At 44.7% G+C, this 13,654-nt stretch overlaps 1 protein-coding gene and 1 pseudogene across 1 annotated transcript; both read left to right on the top strand.

The window, feature by feature from the left end:
- Window positions 1-231: 231 nt before the first annotated feature.
- On the top strand, window positions 232-4,375 carry LOC102845989 (retinoic acid receptor responder protein 3-like). Its single transcript, XM_006903116.1, has 3 exons — window positions 232-249; window positions 706-814; window positions 4,086-4,375. The coding sequence occupies exons 1-3, from the start codon at window positions 232-234 to the stop codon at window positions 4,373-4,375; spliced, it is 417 nt and encodes a 138-aa protein (XP_006903178.1).
- A 7,735-nt stretch (window positions 4,376-12,110) lies between these two features.
- On the top strand, window positions 12,111-13,415 carry LOC102845579 (annotated as a pseudogene).
- The last annotated feature ends 239 nt before the right edge of the window (window positions 13,416-13,654 follow it).

The following is a 13,654-nucleotide window of genomic DNA, read 5'->3' as shown; positions in this document are numbered from 1 at the left end:
CTGACTCTGCCGTGAAGATTTCAGTTTCTGTAGGAAAAACAACCCCAGGAGGTCCTGCTCTTTGATTCTGTGAGCCCATCTCACTGCTCGAATCTGGATTGCCCCTCAAGGCTGCACTCTTTGGCTCAGATGCCATCAACATGCTTTCTCTCAAGTTGTCAGCTCGGGTGGGTGTCCTGAAGTGCGTGGGGTTATCTGAGGAGGGAGAGCCTCATCTGGACATGGACAACCATGGGGCAAGAGGACATGGTGAGGGATGGAGGATATATCTGCAAAGAGCACAGACTCTCAAGATTCAACTTGCTGGTTGCTCCAGTTGGGCCTGGTGCTGCCAGCTCAGTGGAGCTGCTTAACCACACAGCATCCCTTGTCAATGGGCTTCGAAGCGTGTGCAAAATACACTTGCAGAGGAACATCTGAATTCTGTCTATGCACATAGACGCATGCACACATAACATGTACATATCCTGGACAAACACTTTCTTATAAGGGTCATTTCCCCCGGCTTTTAGTCCTTGAGACTCCACAGAAAGGGCTTCGAAGAGTAACATCACGGTTGGGGACCCTCTGAAGGACAAGAACTCTTTCCTGCTTGTGTTCTTACTACTGGCAAGGGAGACCACAGGCTTACCCGGAGTTCCTCTGCCAGGGTTTCTGACATTTCTAAAAGGTTTGTCCCTACTGTTTCTGGTTTTTCTGCTGCAGTTTTATGAAGAACTGAAACCTGGAGACCTGATTGAGATTTTTCACCTTGGCTACAAGGATTGGGCCATCTACGTGGGAGACGGCTATGTGATCCACCTGGCTCCACCAAGTAAGAGATTATTCAAAATACAGGTTTTGGAATTTTTTAAAAATATTTTTTTTGTTCATTCATTGTTGCACATTTTCCTCCCTCCTTTTCCCTCCCCAAGTTCTCTTTGCAAAACACCTCCTATTCCAGATTGTTGTCATACGTATAATGGCTAATCATGTTTCTTTCAAACAGTTCTTTCCCTCATCTGTTCCAATTCAGTGTTCATTATCTATCCACTATTTTCCTATTCTCTCTTCAACACCCCATGTCAGTCCTGTATTATGACAGCGGTGTTATGCAGTATTTATTTTATAGGGACTGAGATATTTCACTCAGCATAATGTCCGCCAGGCCCACTTATGTTGTGTAATGTTTTATAAATTCACTGTTTTCCGATGCTGCGTAATATTCCATTGTGTGAATATATCATAGTGTTCCTATCCATTCATTCATTGATGGGCAGTTGGGTTGCTTCCATCCCTTTGCTATTGTGAATAATGCAACAATAAATATGTTCAAAATAACAGTTTTCTAAATACTTGTTAATGAGAAAACTGAGCCATTGAGCCAACGACAACTCACAGTGACCCCGTGACCAACAGATTAGAACCTGGTCTTATCCTGCGTGGTCGTCACGATCTCTGCCATGGGCTAACTTTGTTCTTGTTTGCTGTTGAGTCAGAACCAATTCGTATCTGACCCGCCAGTGGGTTTTCAGAGGCCGTAAATCGCATGGAAGGGGACGGTCTATCCTTCCCCCGTGGAGCATCTGGTGGATTCCAGTCATGTGCCTTAAGAATTGCTGCTCATCCTCTTGCCACCAGGCACCAACTACTCAAAAAACAACAACAAACCACACACAACAAAAGGCAGACTTGCGCAAGGGAATTGGTAGCCAGGCAACTCCTGAACCGGAAGTAGTTTGCCTTAATAATCTCTGAGCAGTTTGCTCTGTGACTAAGCACCAAGGACCTCAATTATTTGGGAACGCAGAGAAAAGCTCATTCACTTCCACAATGAAGTTGAAGAGGTCAGCAGGTCGATCTGTCCCAGTGAAAACTGAGTCTTTGACGCCTCCGTAGGTGCCTTTAAGGCAGCAAAGTTTCTCCACACTCAGAGTCCCAGAGTTCACCTGAGAAGGCTTTGCTATTTGCCATACATACATGCTTTTTAAGAACAAAGTGTCTTAGTAGAATGTGATTGTTGTTGCTTAAGAAAAGTTTTGACAAACGCCTTTCTCCTGACCCCCAAATTCCCTTGCAAATGCACAGCAAGCTTCTGCTATTAGTATGTGGTTCATAAACGGCAGAAGTGGAGGGATGAAAAAGTCAGCCCCAGGAGAATTCAGAAAACAAACACCTGCAGAGTCCTTGAAAACAACCAAGGAGAATCTGAACGAGGCTGTGAAGTCAGATGCAACCTGGTCACGTCCTACAGCCCGAGGACCCCATCGTCTTGATGGTCTTTAGTCCACCCAGCATTAACGCTGCCGCAGGACACAGCCAATGCCACCGTCAGAACAAGACATTTGCATTGTGTCGGCTTTGCAGAAGCTATCATCTGACCTGAGAGAATTTAACAAATTCTGTCCAAAAAAATCACCTGTATATAGATGGTAACTAAGAAATCAAGCTTACTTAGCTTGATCATATGTAGGGTTTTATAATACAAATCTGACAATAAGGACAAGTGGCCCTTTTAGTGTTTAATTCCACAATTTGTGTATTTTTCCCTTAAGAAGATGCATATTAAATACTAATGGCAGCCTTGAGATTGGAAACGTAATTGAAAGCCTGCTTAATTATAGTGCTCATTAGCTCTTGTTGTTGTATACTTTTGAGTCTGATCCGATACAGAGCTGACCTTCCAGTGGGCTTTCAGAGGGAAGAAATCTCACAGAAGGAAGTTGCCCATCCTTCTGCCAAGGAGCAGCTGGTGGGTTTGAACTGGCTACCTTTGGGCTGGCAGTGCAACTCCTTACCCACTAGGCCATGAGAGCTCCCTTGCATGCACTGTAGAATAGAACTTGAACTCTTAGTTTGCAGCTACTTTTGAGCCCATGAGCATCCTCAGAACGGTGCTATGTCATTGGATACAAACGATTATGCATTGGATTTGCAAAGATCCTGCTCATTGCAGTGATACGGTTCTAACTTTAGGAGTTTTAAAGTCACTTCAAATACTGACTCTGAGAGTTTTCATAGCAAAGAGCTTTGGCTGGTATTTAACTTCTCTTAAAACTGAACTTCTCATAAAACTTCCCTTTTAATCTCTTAAAGTTATTCTCTCTCCAGCTCTGGAGAAAAGGGTGTGATAATATGTACCTTAAAGGGTACAAGGAGTAAAAGTGAAATTAGATGACTGCTACTCAGGCAGATATATGCACACCCATGTTTATCAAGGCTTTGTTCACAATAGCAAAGAGTTGGAAACAACCCAAGTGCCCATCAACAAACGAATGGATAGAGAAGCTCTGGTATATCCACACGATGGAATATTATGTCGCACTGAAAAACAAGGAACTTATGAAATATTATACGAACTGGGTGACCTTGGAGGACATTATGCTGAGTGAACTATCTCAGTCACAAAAGGACAAATACTGCATAGTGCCACTGTTGTAGAACGGGACTGACATCAGGGTTGGGGTGAGACTGAGAAAGAGGAAATAAATCATGTGTACTGCATTGAAACAGATGTGGGAGAGAACAGTTTAAAAGTGATATATGATTATTATGGTTATGATGAGAGTCCTGAATGAAGGTTGCATAGTGAAGTGTACTCAGGTCTGGGGATGGGGGGTTGGAAGGGGGGATTGCATACCAATGAAGGAATTTTTCTTTTAATTTTCAAAGAGAAGAGTGAACTAGTGGGGAGGGGTGAGCAGGGAGAAAAATGCAACAATGAATGAATGGAAATCCAAAATCTCTGTAAATGTTCATTAAAATGAATCATTTTTTTAAAAAGTGAAATTAGATAGATTGACATAGTAGCTAAAGCAAGGTACTCAAATACACCAAAGAGTCAATGTGGTGTGGGCCCCAGGAACTTTTCATTTTGTTGAACACATGGTCATTGTGAGTAAGCAGTGCCTCATCAGCCACTGGCAACAGCAAAAGCACTCAAATATCTTGTTAAGAGTCAGATGAGTGACTCCTCCCAACAGCTTTGTGGAAAGTGAAGGAGCCAGAGCTCACAGAGTGAGGGATATCATATTTTTTCCCCCTTCTTTTCCATTTTTCTGTCTTTTTCTGCTTTACCTGCCTTCTGGTTTCTCTCTGATTCCCAGCCGAGTTCCCCAAGTTGGGTTCCTCCAAAATGTTCACATTTCTGAGCCACAAGGCTGTGGTGACAGAGGACTCCCTGGACAATGTGGCCTGGGGCTGCCTCTACCGGGTCAACAACCACTTGGACCATCAATACCGACCACAGCCGCTGGATAAGATCATCAGTTCTGCAAAGAAGATGATCGGTGACAGGAAGATGTACAGAGTCTTATGTGAGAACAGTGAGAAATTTGTCACTGACCTGAGATACGGATGGCCCCGCTGCAAGTTGGTAAGGTCCACTTTGGGGTGATCTTCTTCTCTCTTGGGCTCTTCTTGGGGGTACAGGTAGAGGAAGGGGCTTGGACAAGCATCAGCAGAGCCTGCATGATGTCTTAATAGTAATTCTGTACATTAATACGGTATTATTAATAACAAAACCACTGCCACTGTTGTCAAGCCAGACCTGACTCAGACTGCACTGGGTTTCTGAGGTTGTGAGTCACAGGAGAGGAGATTTTTCTCCTATCTTTATCCCTCTGCTGCTGGTGGATTCGAACCACCAGAGACATGCTGCCTTTGGGTCAACAGCTCAGGTCTCTACTTACCAGGCCACCCCCGCTCCCCTGTGATGTTGTTTGTGTTCCCACATTAGCAAGGTAGCTGCTGTCTAGTTGCTCAGTGCAACAGAAAGCTGGTCCTTCCGTATCTCCATGGGCAGCTGCAGAGTGGACCCCTGACATCCCCTAGCATCTTGACTGGCTGATTTTCAGATCTCCAGGCCTTTATTTCTGTTCTGCCTTAGCATGGGAGCTTCCTTAAGACCTCTTCATCGTCACAACAACATGCAGACTTTCACTGGCAGATGGTGGCTTGTGTACAAGACAAGCTGGTTGGCAACTGAACCTGGGTCTCCCACACAGAAGGTGAAGATTCTACCACTGAACCACCAATGCCTCTTAACACTACACACAATACTAGGCACTTAAGAGCACTTAGCTCCTTTAGTCCTGACCATAGGCTTGCCAAGTAGGCCTCATTTCCCCAGTTTGCACATAAAACACTTGGGCTCACAGAATTTAGGTCCAATCACACGTCCAATTACAACTAAGTGAGCCCAGATCTGTGGCACCCCTGAAGGATACCTTCCACTCTGGAAACTTCGAAGCCCAGAACAGTGGATGAAGGGCCCACTGCTCTAAATATCATGAGTACAGACTCTAGTTCTCAGATTTCTGGTGACCATGTGGGTGACTGTTTTCAATTTACTTCATCTGTCTGAGACTCAGTTTCTTCATCTAGAAAATGGACAGTGATAGTACCAGGTCTACCCAACAGGATTCTTTTATAAATTAATGAGTGAGAAAATGGGGTGGATAAATAGCCTGTTCTCTTACTTACCAGATTCTTTGAGAAGTAGTTATGATATCTCTGTAATTACTTTGTTAGGTTACTGGGATGGTTAGTAAGTAGGCATGGCTAATGTTTTAGTTGTATAATTGATAGCCAGCCAACTCCTCCCCTGCTCCCTCACTCCACCCCTTCTTCCAGGCTGTCAGGACCTTGATGCTGATTGGGTAGCAAGAAGCTCCTCCCACAGGGGTAGGCAAGACACTTGTCAGGCTTAGTTCCTCTCGATCTGGGGTTGATCTGGAAATATGACCAACTTGTGACCAATAAGACCTGAGAGCAAGTTGACCAAAGATTTAATGGGAAAGGAATTGATCCCTAACAAACAGAGAGAGAAAGATAATGAGAGTGGAAACCCTTCTTTGAACGCAGTAGGTGGAAGCGGATCCCTGGGTAGCCATATTGGATGATGTGAGGAGTCACTTAAGATGAGGGACTACAATGACACACGAAAGAGTGAGATCCCTGGTGGCCATAATGAATTACTGAACGGAAACTGGGTCCAGATTCAACTCAAATGTTGATCTTCTTGTTACTGAGAAAATTAACAACATATGAATAAAGAATTATGGTAGCATAAGGATGGCTGCATTTGACCTCTACTAACTTCTCAAGAGGGAATTGTCCCTATTAACAGCACCACAACGCAAAAACAATTCCCATGAAGTCGGACATACCCCACCCACCATGCTTACACACCTACTTCTACTAAATCCAACATCAGTTCTGCTGCTCTACTGGGTCCGAAATCTGTTACAGTAGCTACACAGCTCTCAGAGCATCATACTCATGAGTATGTGGTTATTAGGGAAGTTAAAAGGTTACGACTCAGGATGGCAACAGGCTCAATTTCTTCGTCAGGACAATTTCTTTTTTTTTTTAAATTTTTAAAAATTTTTTATTATTTGTGTGTGTACCATCAAATCAGATCTGACTGGTACAGGAGGAGATTGTTCCTCCTTCTCCAGCAGAGCATCTGGTGGATTTGAACCACACACCAGGAAAATTTCTTAAGAGTTCTCACAGGTCCTTATCCTTCAGCCTTGAGGATTTAGGCCAGTGTTACAAAGCTCTCCCGGTGGTGTGGATTCCACTGGCAAAAGTAAAATGTATTCCAGGGTGGGCCTGCTTTCCAGACACAAAATGAGGATATTTGTGGATATGTGGATATAAGGATGCTAGTCTTGCATGCAAAGATTTAGGCACATATACTTTCATACAAAGAAAAATAATCATAAAGTATACCTCAATGTATACACAGGAGTGCCTTTAAAATAGTTGCTTATTGGTAACAAATTCAGCTCTTCAATTCTCAGTAGTTTCTGCCACCTACCACTCCCAGACTTCTTATGCCTGGTGCTCCTCTAAGGGGATTCTCTGAGGGTGAGGCAAATGGACATTCTCATGGCTTCCAGAGTTCCTATCAGGTAATGAAGGCAGCAAAGAGTGTGTGTTCCGACCTGCAGCTTTCTTCAGCCAAGTCTCTGGTGTTTCCAAATTTGCTTACACTTTTATTTTTGGTTCTGTTGTAGTCAAGTGAAGATCCACAACCCGGAGATCTGATTGCCATTTCTCGAGTTGCCTATAAGCATTGGGCCATCTATATGGGAGACGGTACTGTAGTCCATCTGAACAAAGCAGGTAAGGACGACCTGTCTCATATTTATAAGCTTTGAGCTGAGAAGTGTGAACAAGATCCCAATCACAGGTCTCTGTGCAGTGCAAATGGTCAGTGCACTGGGCACTGTAGAAGCTTCCATGGAGAGATGCTCCAAGACAATGGCCTGGGAATTTGATGCTGTGAGGACATGTTGAGTTGGCTCAGCTCAGTGGCTCCATGTCCAGCAGAAGGAAACCTGCCCAGGTCTGCCTGCATCACTTCCCCCAGCTCTGCTGCATATATTCCCATTGTTGAAGCCACTCTTTCCATCCAACTCATTGAAAATTGTCTTTTTTTTTTCTAATCACCTACTTACCTAAGTATGACGTCCCTCTCTGGTCCTGATATCATGCCCCAACGATGCCAGATGAAGTCTCACCATTCCTGCTTCTAAGGGGCACTCCCCTGCCTGTTTCCTAAAGCAGATTTGATTTCATCTTGTTTTTCTAACTCCAGATCTTTGCACATTTCATTAGAACACTTTCTTAGCAACTTACCTAAAAAAATTCAGCCATTATAAATCTGAGGGGCACCTTTTAGTAGGATGCATGGGAGGTCTCTTTGAGTTGGAACTGGACTGAGAGTAACTGGTTTTTATTATTAGTTTCCTTTTGCAACATAATACTCTGGATCTTTATTCACTAGGGGATGGAAGGTGTCATGTCTTTATTAATAGCATCTTGTGAACCTTTATCAAGTGATCAAAATGATGCAGGAGACAATGCAGAAAAGCCTTAAAGAACAATTCCAGTTTCCAGTGAGTCTCCAAGTTTTTACACAGTTGTGGGGAAATGGTTGGACTTTGGGGAGTTATTCCAAATCCTGGTTCTACAACTTTTGACAAGTAGGTCACTTTACTACCAGATTGTTTCTGTGAAAGAAAGATCTTTTTTAATCTCAAAGGGATGAGAAGAAGACTTAATGAGATGATACATTGATACATGTGAAAGAGCCCTCACGGTATTGGTAGGTATTCAAGAAACGATGCTCTTCTGAAGAGAAAGAGGCATAAGGCACAGAGATGTTTGTAATGTAACTGTTTGCAAGAGAAGAAAAATTCAACAGCAGATTGCTGATTGCCTTTGCATCAAGCACGACTCACAGTGACCCTATGAACAAAAGGCCTGAAGCAGAATAACACGTTAGTCATTTCAAGTTATGATAGCAGTTCCATGTTCCTTGTTATTGGGACATAGTCTCTTATGTTAGGTATTTATGTGGCAAAGTACACAAATTGTGTAATTGCATTCATGTTAAATTACCATCAAAAAAGAGCAGAATCTTGTCTTCTTGATGTTGAGCTTTAATCCATACAAAAGATGACAGTCCTTGACCTTCTGCAGCAAGTGCTTCAGGTCTTCTTCAGTTTCAGGAAGCGAGGTTGTATCATCTGCATAACGTAGGTTGTTGATGAATCATCCTCCAATCTTGGTGCCAAGATTCCTCCTCATAAAGCCCTGCCTCCCGAATGATCTGTTCTGAATATAGATTGAAGAGGTATGGAGACAGGATGCATCCCTGATGCACTCCTTTCCTGATTCTGAACCATGCAGTGTTTCTCTGCTCTGTTCTGAGGACTGCTTCAAGAAAACAAAGATTCTCACACTGGGCCAATTGGCAGCTTCATGATAGATGGAGAAGAGATTGAGGTTGTTAACAATTATAGCTTGCTTGGCTCCACAATCAACACCCTTAACACCAGAAGTCAGGAAATCAAAAGATGAATTGCTTTGGGAAAATCTGCAGTCAGGGACCTCTACAGAGTACTGAAAATCAACAATGTCAGTCTAGAGACTAAGGTGCACCTAATCCAGACCATGGTCTTTGCAATTACTTGTGATTCTTCAGAGAACTGGACAGTGACTAAGGATGACAGAAGAAGAATCAATGCCTTTGAGCTATGGTACCGGAGAAGAGTCTTGGATATACCACAGACCACCAAGAAAACAAATCGATCTGTCTTGGAGAGGGTGAGACCAAGTTTCTCCTAGGAGGCTAGGATTTTGAAGCTCTGTCTCACATAGTTTGGGCACATGACTAGGAGAGGAGAGACCAGTCCTTAGAGAAAGGACATCTTGCGTGGAAGGCCGGAGGGACAGCACAGCAGAGGAAGACTCCGGATGAGATGGATTGATATAGTAACTGGGGAAATGGGGGTTGGTGTGTTGGAATTAGTGAGACTGGCTCAGGACAGGGAAGGGTTCAGAGCTGCTGTACATACATAGAGTCGCTATGGGTCGCAGGTGACTTGACGGCACATAACAACAAGAGCAGAAGAAAAGAGTAGGAAAGGATAAACACATTCAAAGGAATTTTAAAATTTGACATTGGTTATGAGTTGTCATTGACTCGATGACATGTAACAATCACAAACCCTTCTCTTGCCAATCTTACACCACTGTGTGCAGTAGCACCCCAAGGCGGTTCTGTTGGTTTCCCAGGACTGGCTTCCCATCATCTTCTTGTTTCAGGGATCCAGGTTGTGGTGAAGCATGACCCTCTAAAGAAAGTGGTGAAGAAAGACGAGTACTGGGTCAGCAACTACTTGGACTATAAATACAGACCAAGGCCTGTGGAAGAGATTCTCAGTTTGGCAAAGAAGACGATTGGTAAAAAGGTGAAGTACAATCTTCTGTGTTGTAACTGTGAACACTTTGCCACTGAACTGAGATACGGAAGACGCCACAGCAAGCAGGTAAGACCCTCTTTCACCCACGGCCTTTGAGTTGGAGCAGACTCATAGCTGACTCTGCGTTGCATTGCCAAGGCCATAAATTTCACAGGAGAAGATACCCCACCTCTCTCCCTCAGAGCCACTGCTGGATTTGAACCATCAGAGATGCTCACCTTTGTTGTAGCAGTGTAACTCCCTATGGACCACACCACCAGAGCCCCCCTTTTATAGCTCTGTTTATAGAGGAGGGGAGAGAGGAGCTGTTGGAAAATCCCAGAGGAATCCTTATTACATTTCTCACATTGATCAAAAGTTCCAGCCATGGGACACGGTGTATCTCATTAATGTGGGTGGGAAGGTTGATGTAACGTCACATGTTGGGAAAAGGGGACGCGCAGGCTGGTCCTGGGCTTCTCTGACTCAGCACGATGCACTGGTCTACATTGCAGGGTAACTGTGCACTCGCATCCATGGGAATTGTATCCCTACTGCTTTTTATCCCTTGAGAAATACTCGCTCAGGCAACAACCACTTGGAGAAGTTATTGGAAATTTCTGGAGGGTGAGGTTACTTCGTTGACCAGCTGCTCCTCTGTGTACCTGACAGTCTATCTCACATTTGAAAGGACTAATTGTTAACAAGACTGTGAACTTTTTGAAGAATAAAATGAATGAGTCTTGTTATCCTTCATCAAGTATCTCCACTATTTGATTATAAACTTATGAAACTTCAGAAAGGAAGAAGCTGTCATTCATTATCTGTTGGGCCCTTTTCACAGCACAACTTTGAAAAAAGCTCCTAAATTAATATCTAAGCATTAACTTCTTCATCTCTGATGTCTGGGTAATGATGTTTGCTTCACTATATTTTGCTGAGGTTGAGAAGGAGTAAGACGCCTTAGCACAATCCTGAATCTATAGCCGATGCTCAATAAATTTGCTCAATGAGTTTTCCTTACGCCTTGATTACTTTTACTCTCAGTGTGGACAAAGGACTAAATTTCCTCTTTGCTTAATCTCCATATTTGGTGCATTATTCCAAAGTCTCTGACAGAAGGACATCTCCCACCACACTCCAAAAGCCCCTTTCAGTTTGGCCTTTATTTTAAGGGACACTCATTTGTAACAGAATCTATCTAGGCTTTATAAAGCTGTGAGTAGGGCAAGTATGAGTAGGAGTTAATTTTTAATAGTAATTGGTTTTAGGGCTATTATATGAAGTCAAAGTCAGTAAAATGGGCTGTGATTAGATTTTTGGAAATTATCCTTTCTCCAACTGTTGTTGTTGTTGTTATGTGCCGTCGAGTCGCTTGCGACTCATAGCGACGCTATGTACAACAGCCCTAAACTCTGCTCTGGCCTAGTGGTAAGGAGCTGCAACTACAATCCCAGAGGCACATGGTTCAAATCCACCAGCTGCTCTGCCGGGAAAGGAGGGACAATCTCCTCCTGTACCAGTCAGATCAGATTTGACGGTACACATACACATACACACACACAAATAATAAAATAAAAAATTAAAGAAAAAAAACCCCACACACCTTTCTTGACCACATACAAATACAAAACTCATTGCCATCCAGCGAAAACTGACTCATCGTGGGTCCTCCTCCCGTGGGTTTCTGTCCATCACACTGGAGATTATCCAGCATTCTGCAGTCAGTGGTGAATTCGGAGTTGTGGCTTATGGGTTAGCAGTGTGACCAGGTAGGAAAACCACCTATGTAAGTAAGGTCAGGTGGAGCACCTGATCCAGCTTGGATGTGCCAGGGTATCTCCCGTCTTCAGCAAAAACTGACATTCTTCTCCAACTAGCTCCTGGTCATTTCTCTGCATGATTCAGGTCCCCCGTCTTTCCATTCTGGCCTCCTCATCTTGTAAGCTGCCATGTTGTCTGTCACCAGGGACCCTGCCCACTGGGGAAAGCCAGGCCCCAGAGGACTCACCCTGGCCACCACTTTCCTTAGATTCTCAAGGACATGAAAGGTTGCCCCATTTATTCCCCCAGCACAGCAAATGCCATGAAGTAGCCAAGAATAAAAATTCTCTGGAATCTCAGCATCACTGAAATGAAGAACAAAATTGTGCACTGGTATGTTATCCCTAGTACGTTATTCTAGGGCTCTCTGGTGGTCTAAAGTGAGAAGCTGTGCTGTCAACCTTAAGGCACGTGGTTTGAACCCACCAGCTGCTCTGAGGGAGAAAGGTGGGCAATCTTGACTTCCGGGAAGATGTCGGCGCACAGGCCTGATCAGGTGCCTGGTTCCACCGAGGGCACCGTGCAGTGACGTGACTTTTCCTCACCATGAGTGCTTTCCCAGAGCTCAGGAGTCATGGGGTGAAGTTTGCTGAGGAACAGCTGCTAAAGCACGGATGGACTCAAGGCAAAGCCTTGGGCCGGAAGGAGAATGATATCCCCCAGGCCATTGGGGTGACAGTGAAGCAGGACACTCACGGGGCAGGACATGACCCTGCCAAGGAGTTCACAAACCACTGGTGGACTGAGCTCTTCAACAAAATTGCAGCCAGTCTGGTAGTGAAAACTGGGCAGGATGGAGTAGAGAGAGGCGCGTTGCTAGAGACCACGTGTCGTGATCCTGTCAAGCCCAACTTGTTATATCAAAAGTTTGTGAAGACTGCCACGCTGACTTCTGCTGGGGAGAAACCAGACAAGGACTTGGAGAACTGCAGTGATGACGACACTCGGGGCCCAAGTCCCCAAAGATTCTGACTCATGAGATGTTGCTCCAAGCACACAAGGCTGCTCGTCATGGGATCACAGTGAAGGCCAAGCTTGCTCGTCTGGAGGACCAGGAACAGGCTTTCCTGACTCATCTCAAAGGCCAGGACCCTGTGACTCCTCACCCAGAGTCTGACACAAAGCTGCTTCCCCCCACCAAAAAAAAAATAAATAAAAAGAAGAAGAAAGAAGTGGAAGATGCTTGAGCCACAGAAAGGAAAGGAGAACAACACTCAGAACAGAATGACCAGAGTCTGGGGAAAAGCAAGAAGAAAAAGAAGAAGAGAAAGCACCAAGAAGATAAGGTCTCAGATGAGAGGGAGGAGACTGAAGAGAATGAGGAAAAGACTGCTGAGACAAGTGGGCTTGGAGAATTGAAGAGCAGAGAGCAAACTAGTCAACCCCTCAGGATAAGAAAGAAGAGGCAGCAGCGGATCTTGGATAAAGGAGAAGGGTGTAAGGAGGCTGGAGGGGGAGGTCAAGGTCAAGGATGTGGAGAACAGAGCATACCCATGCAGTGGGGGCAAGAAGAGGAGGCAACGTATGGAGGAGAAGCACCATTTGAACACAGATGAAGACGGTGGGGAGACTGCTGTAGATGGTAGGACCAGGGAAGCAGCAGGCAGAGCATGCCGTGATCCAGACAGCAGGAGAAAGAAGAAAAGGCAGCGGTGTCAAAAGCAGCAGGTAGTCCTGGAGGTAAGGGATAGAGATGAGAAGACTGCAGGAGGCAGGACTGGGGAAGTAGAGAGCAGAACACACCCTGGCGCATGCAGCAGGGAGAAGAGGAAGCAGCGGCGTCCAGTGGAGGAAGGAGCCGGAGTCAACACAGGTCAGAGAACCCAAAAGAAGAAACACAATAGACCCTAAAGGCCTGGTCAAAGTGGGGTCCAGGTGGTTCCTTTTTAGGAATTAGAGCCGCAGAAACATGAGTCAATTCAGGTCTTCTGTACCACTCTCAGTGGAGTGAACTGCACTCTGGATTACCTATCTGTTGAGAGAAGAGTGGTAGAGCCATGCATGCCTAGGCTGAGATAACAGGTGTGGGGCTCTTTGCATTTTCAAGATCATGAACTCAGGTAGGAGATAGGCAGCAAAAGACAAAAACC

This window comes from Elephantulus edwardii, unplaced genomic scaffold, assembly GCF_000299155.1.
Source record: "Elephantulus edwardii isolate Elephantulus edwardi_28Jun2011 unplaced genomic scaffold, EleEdw1.0 scaffold00510, whole genome shotgun sequence".
NCBI classification, from domain to species: Eukaryota; Metazoa; Chordata; class Mammalia; order Macroscelidea; family Macroscelididae; genus Elephantulus; species Elephantulus edwardii.
This window is presented reverse-complemented; position numbering and strand designations above follow the sequence as displayed.

What these genes read in the sequence shown, in the direction of transcription:
- LOC102845989 (XM_006903116.1), top strand. An exon ending in GATCCACCTGGCTCCACCAA is followed by an intron (nt 815 to 4,085) that starts GTAAGAGATTAT and finishes TCTGATTCCCAG; the next exon opens with CCGAGTTCCCCAAGTTGGGT.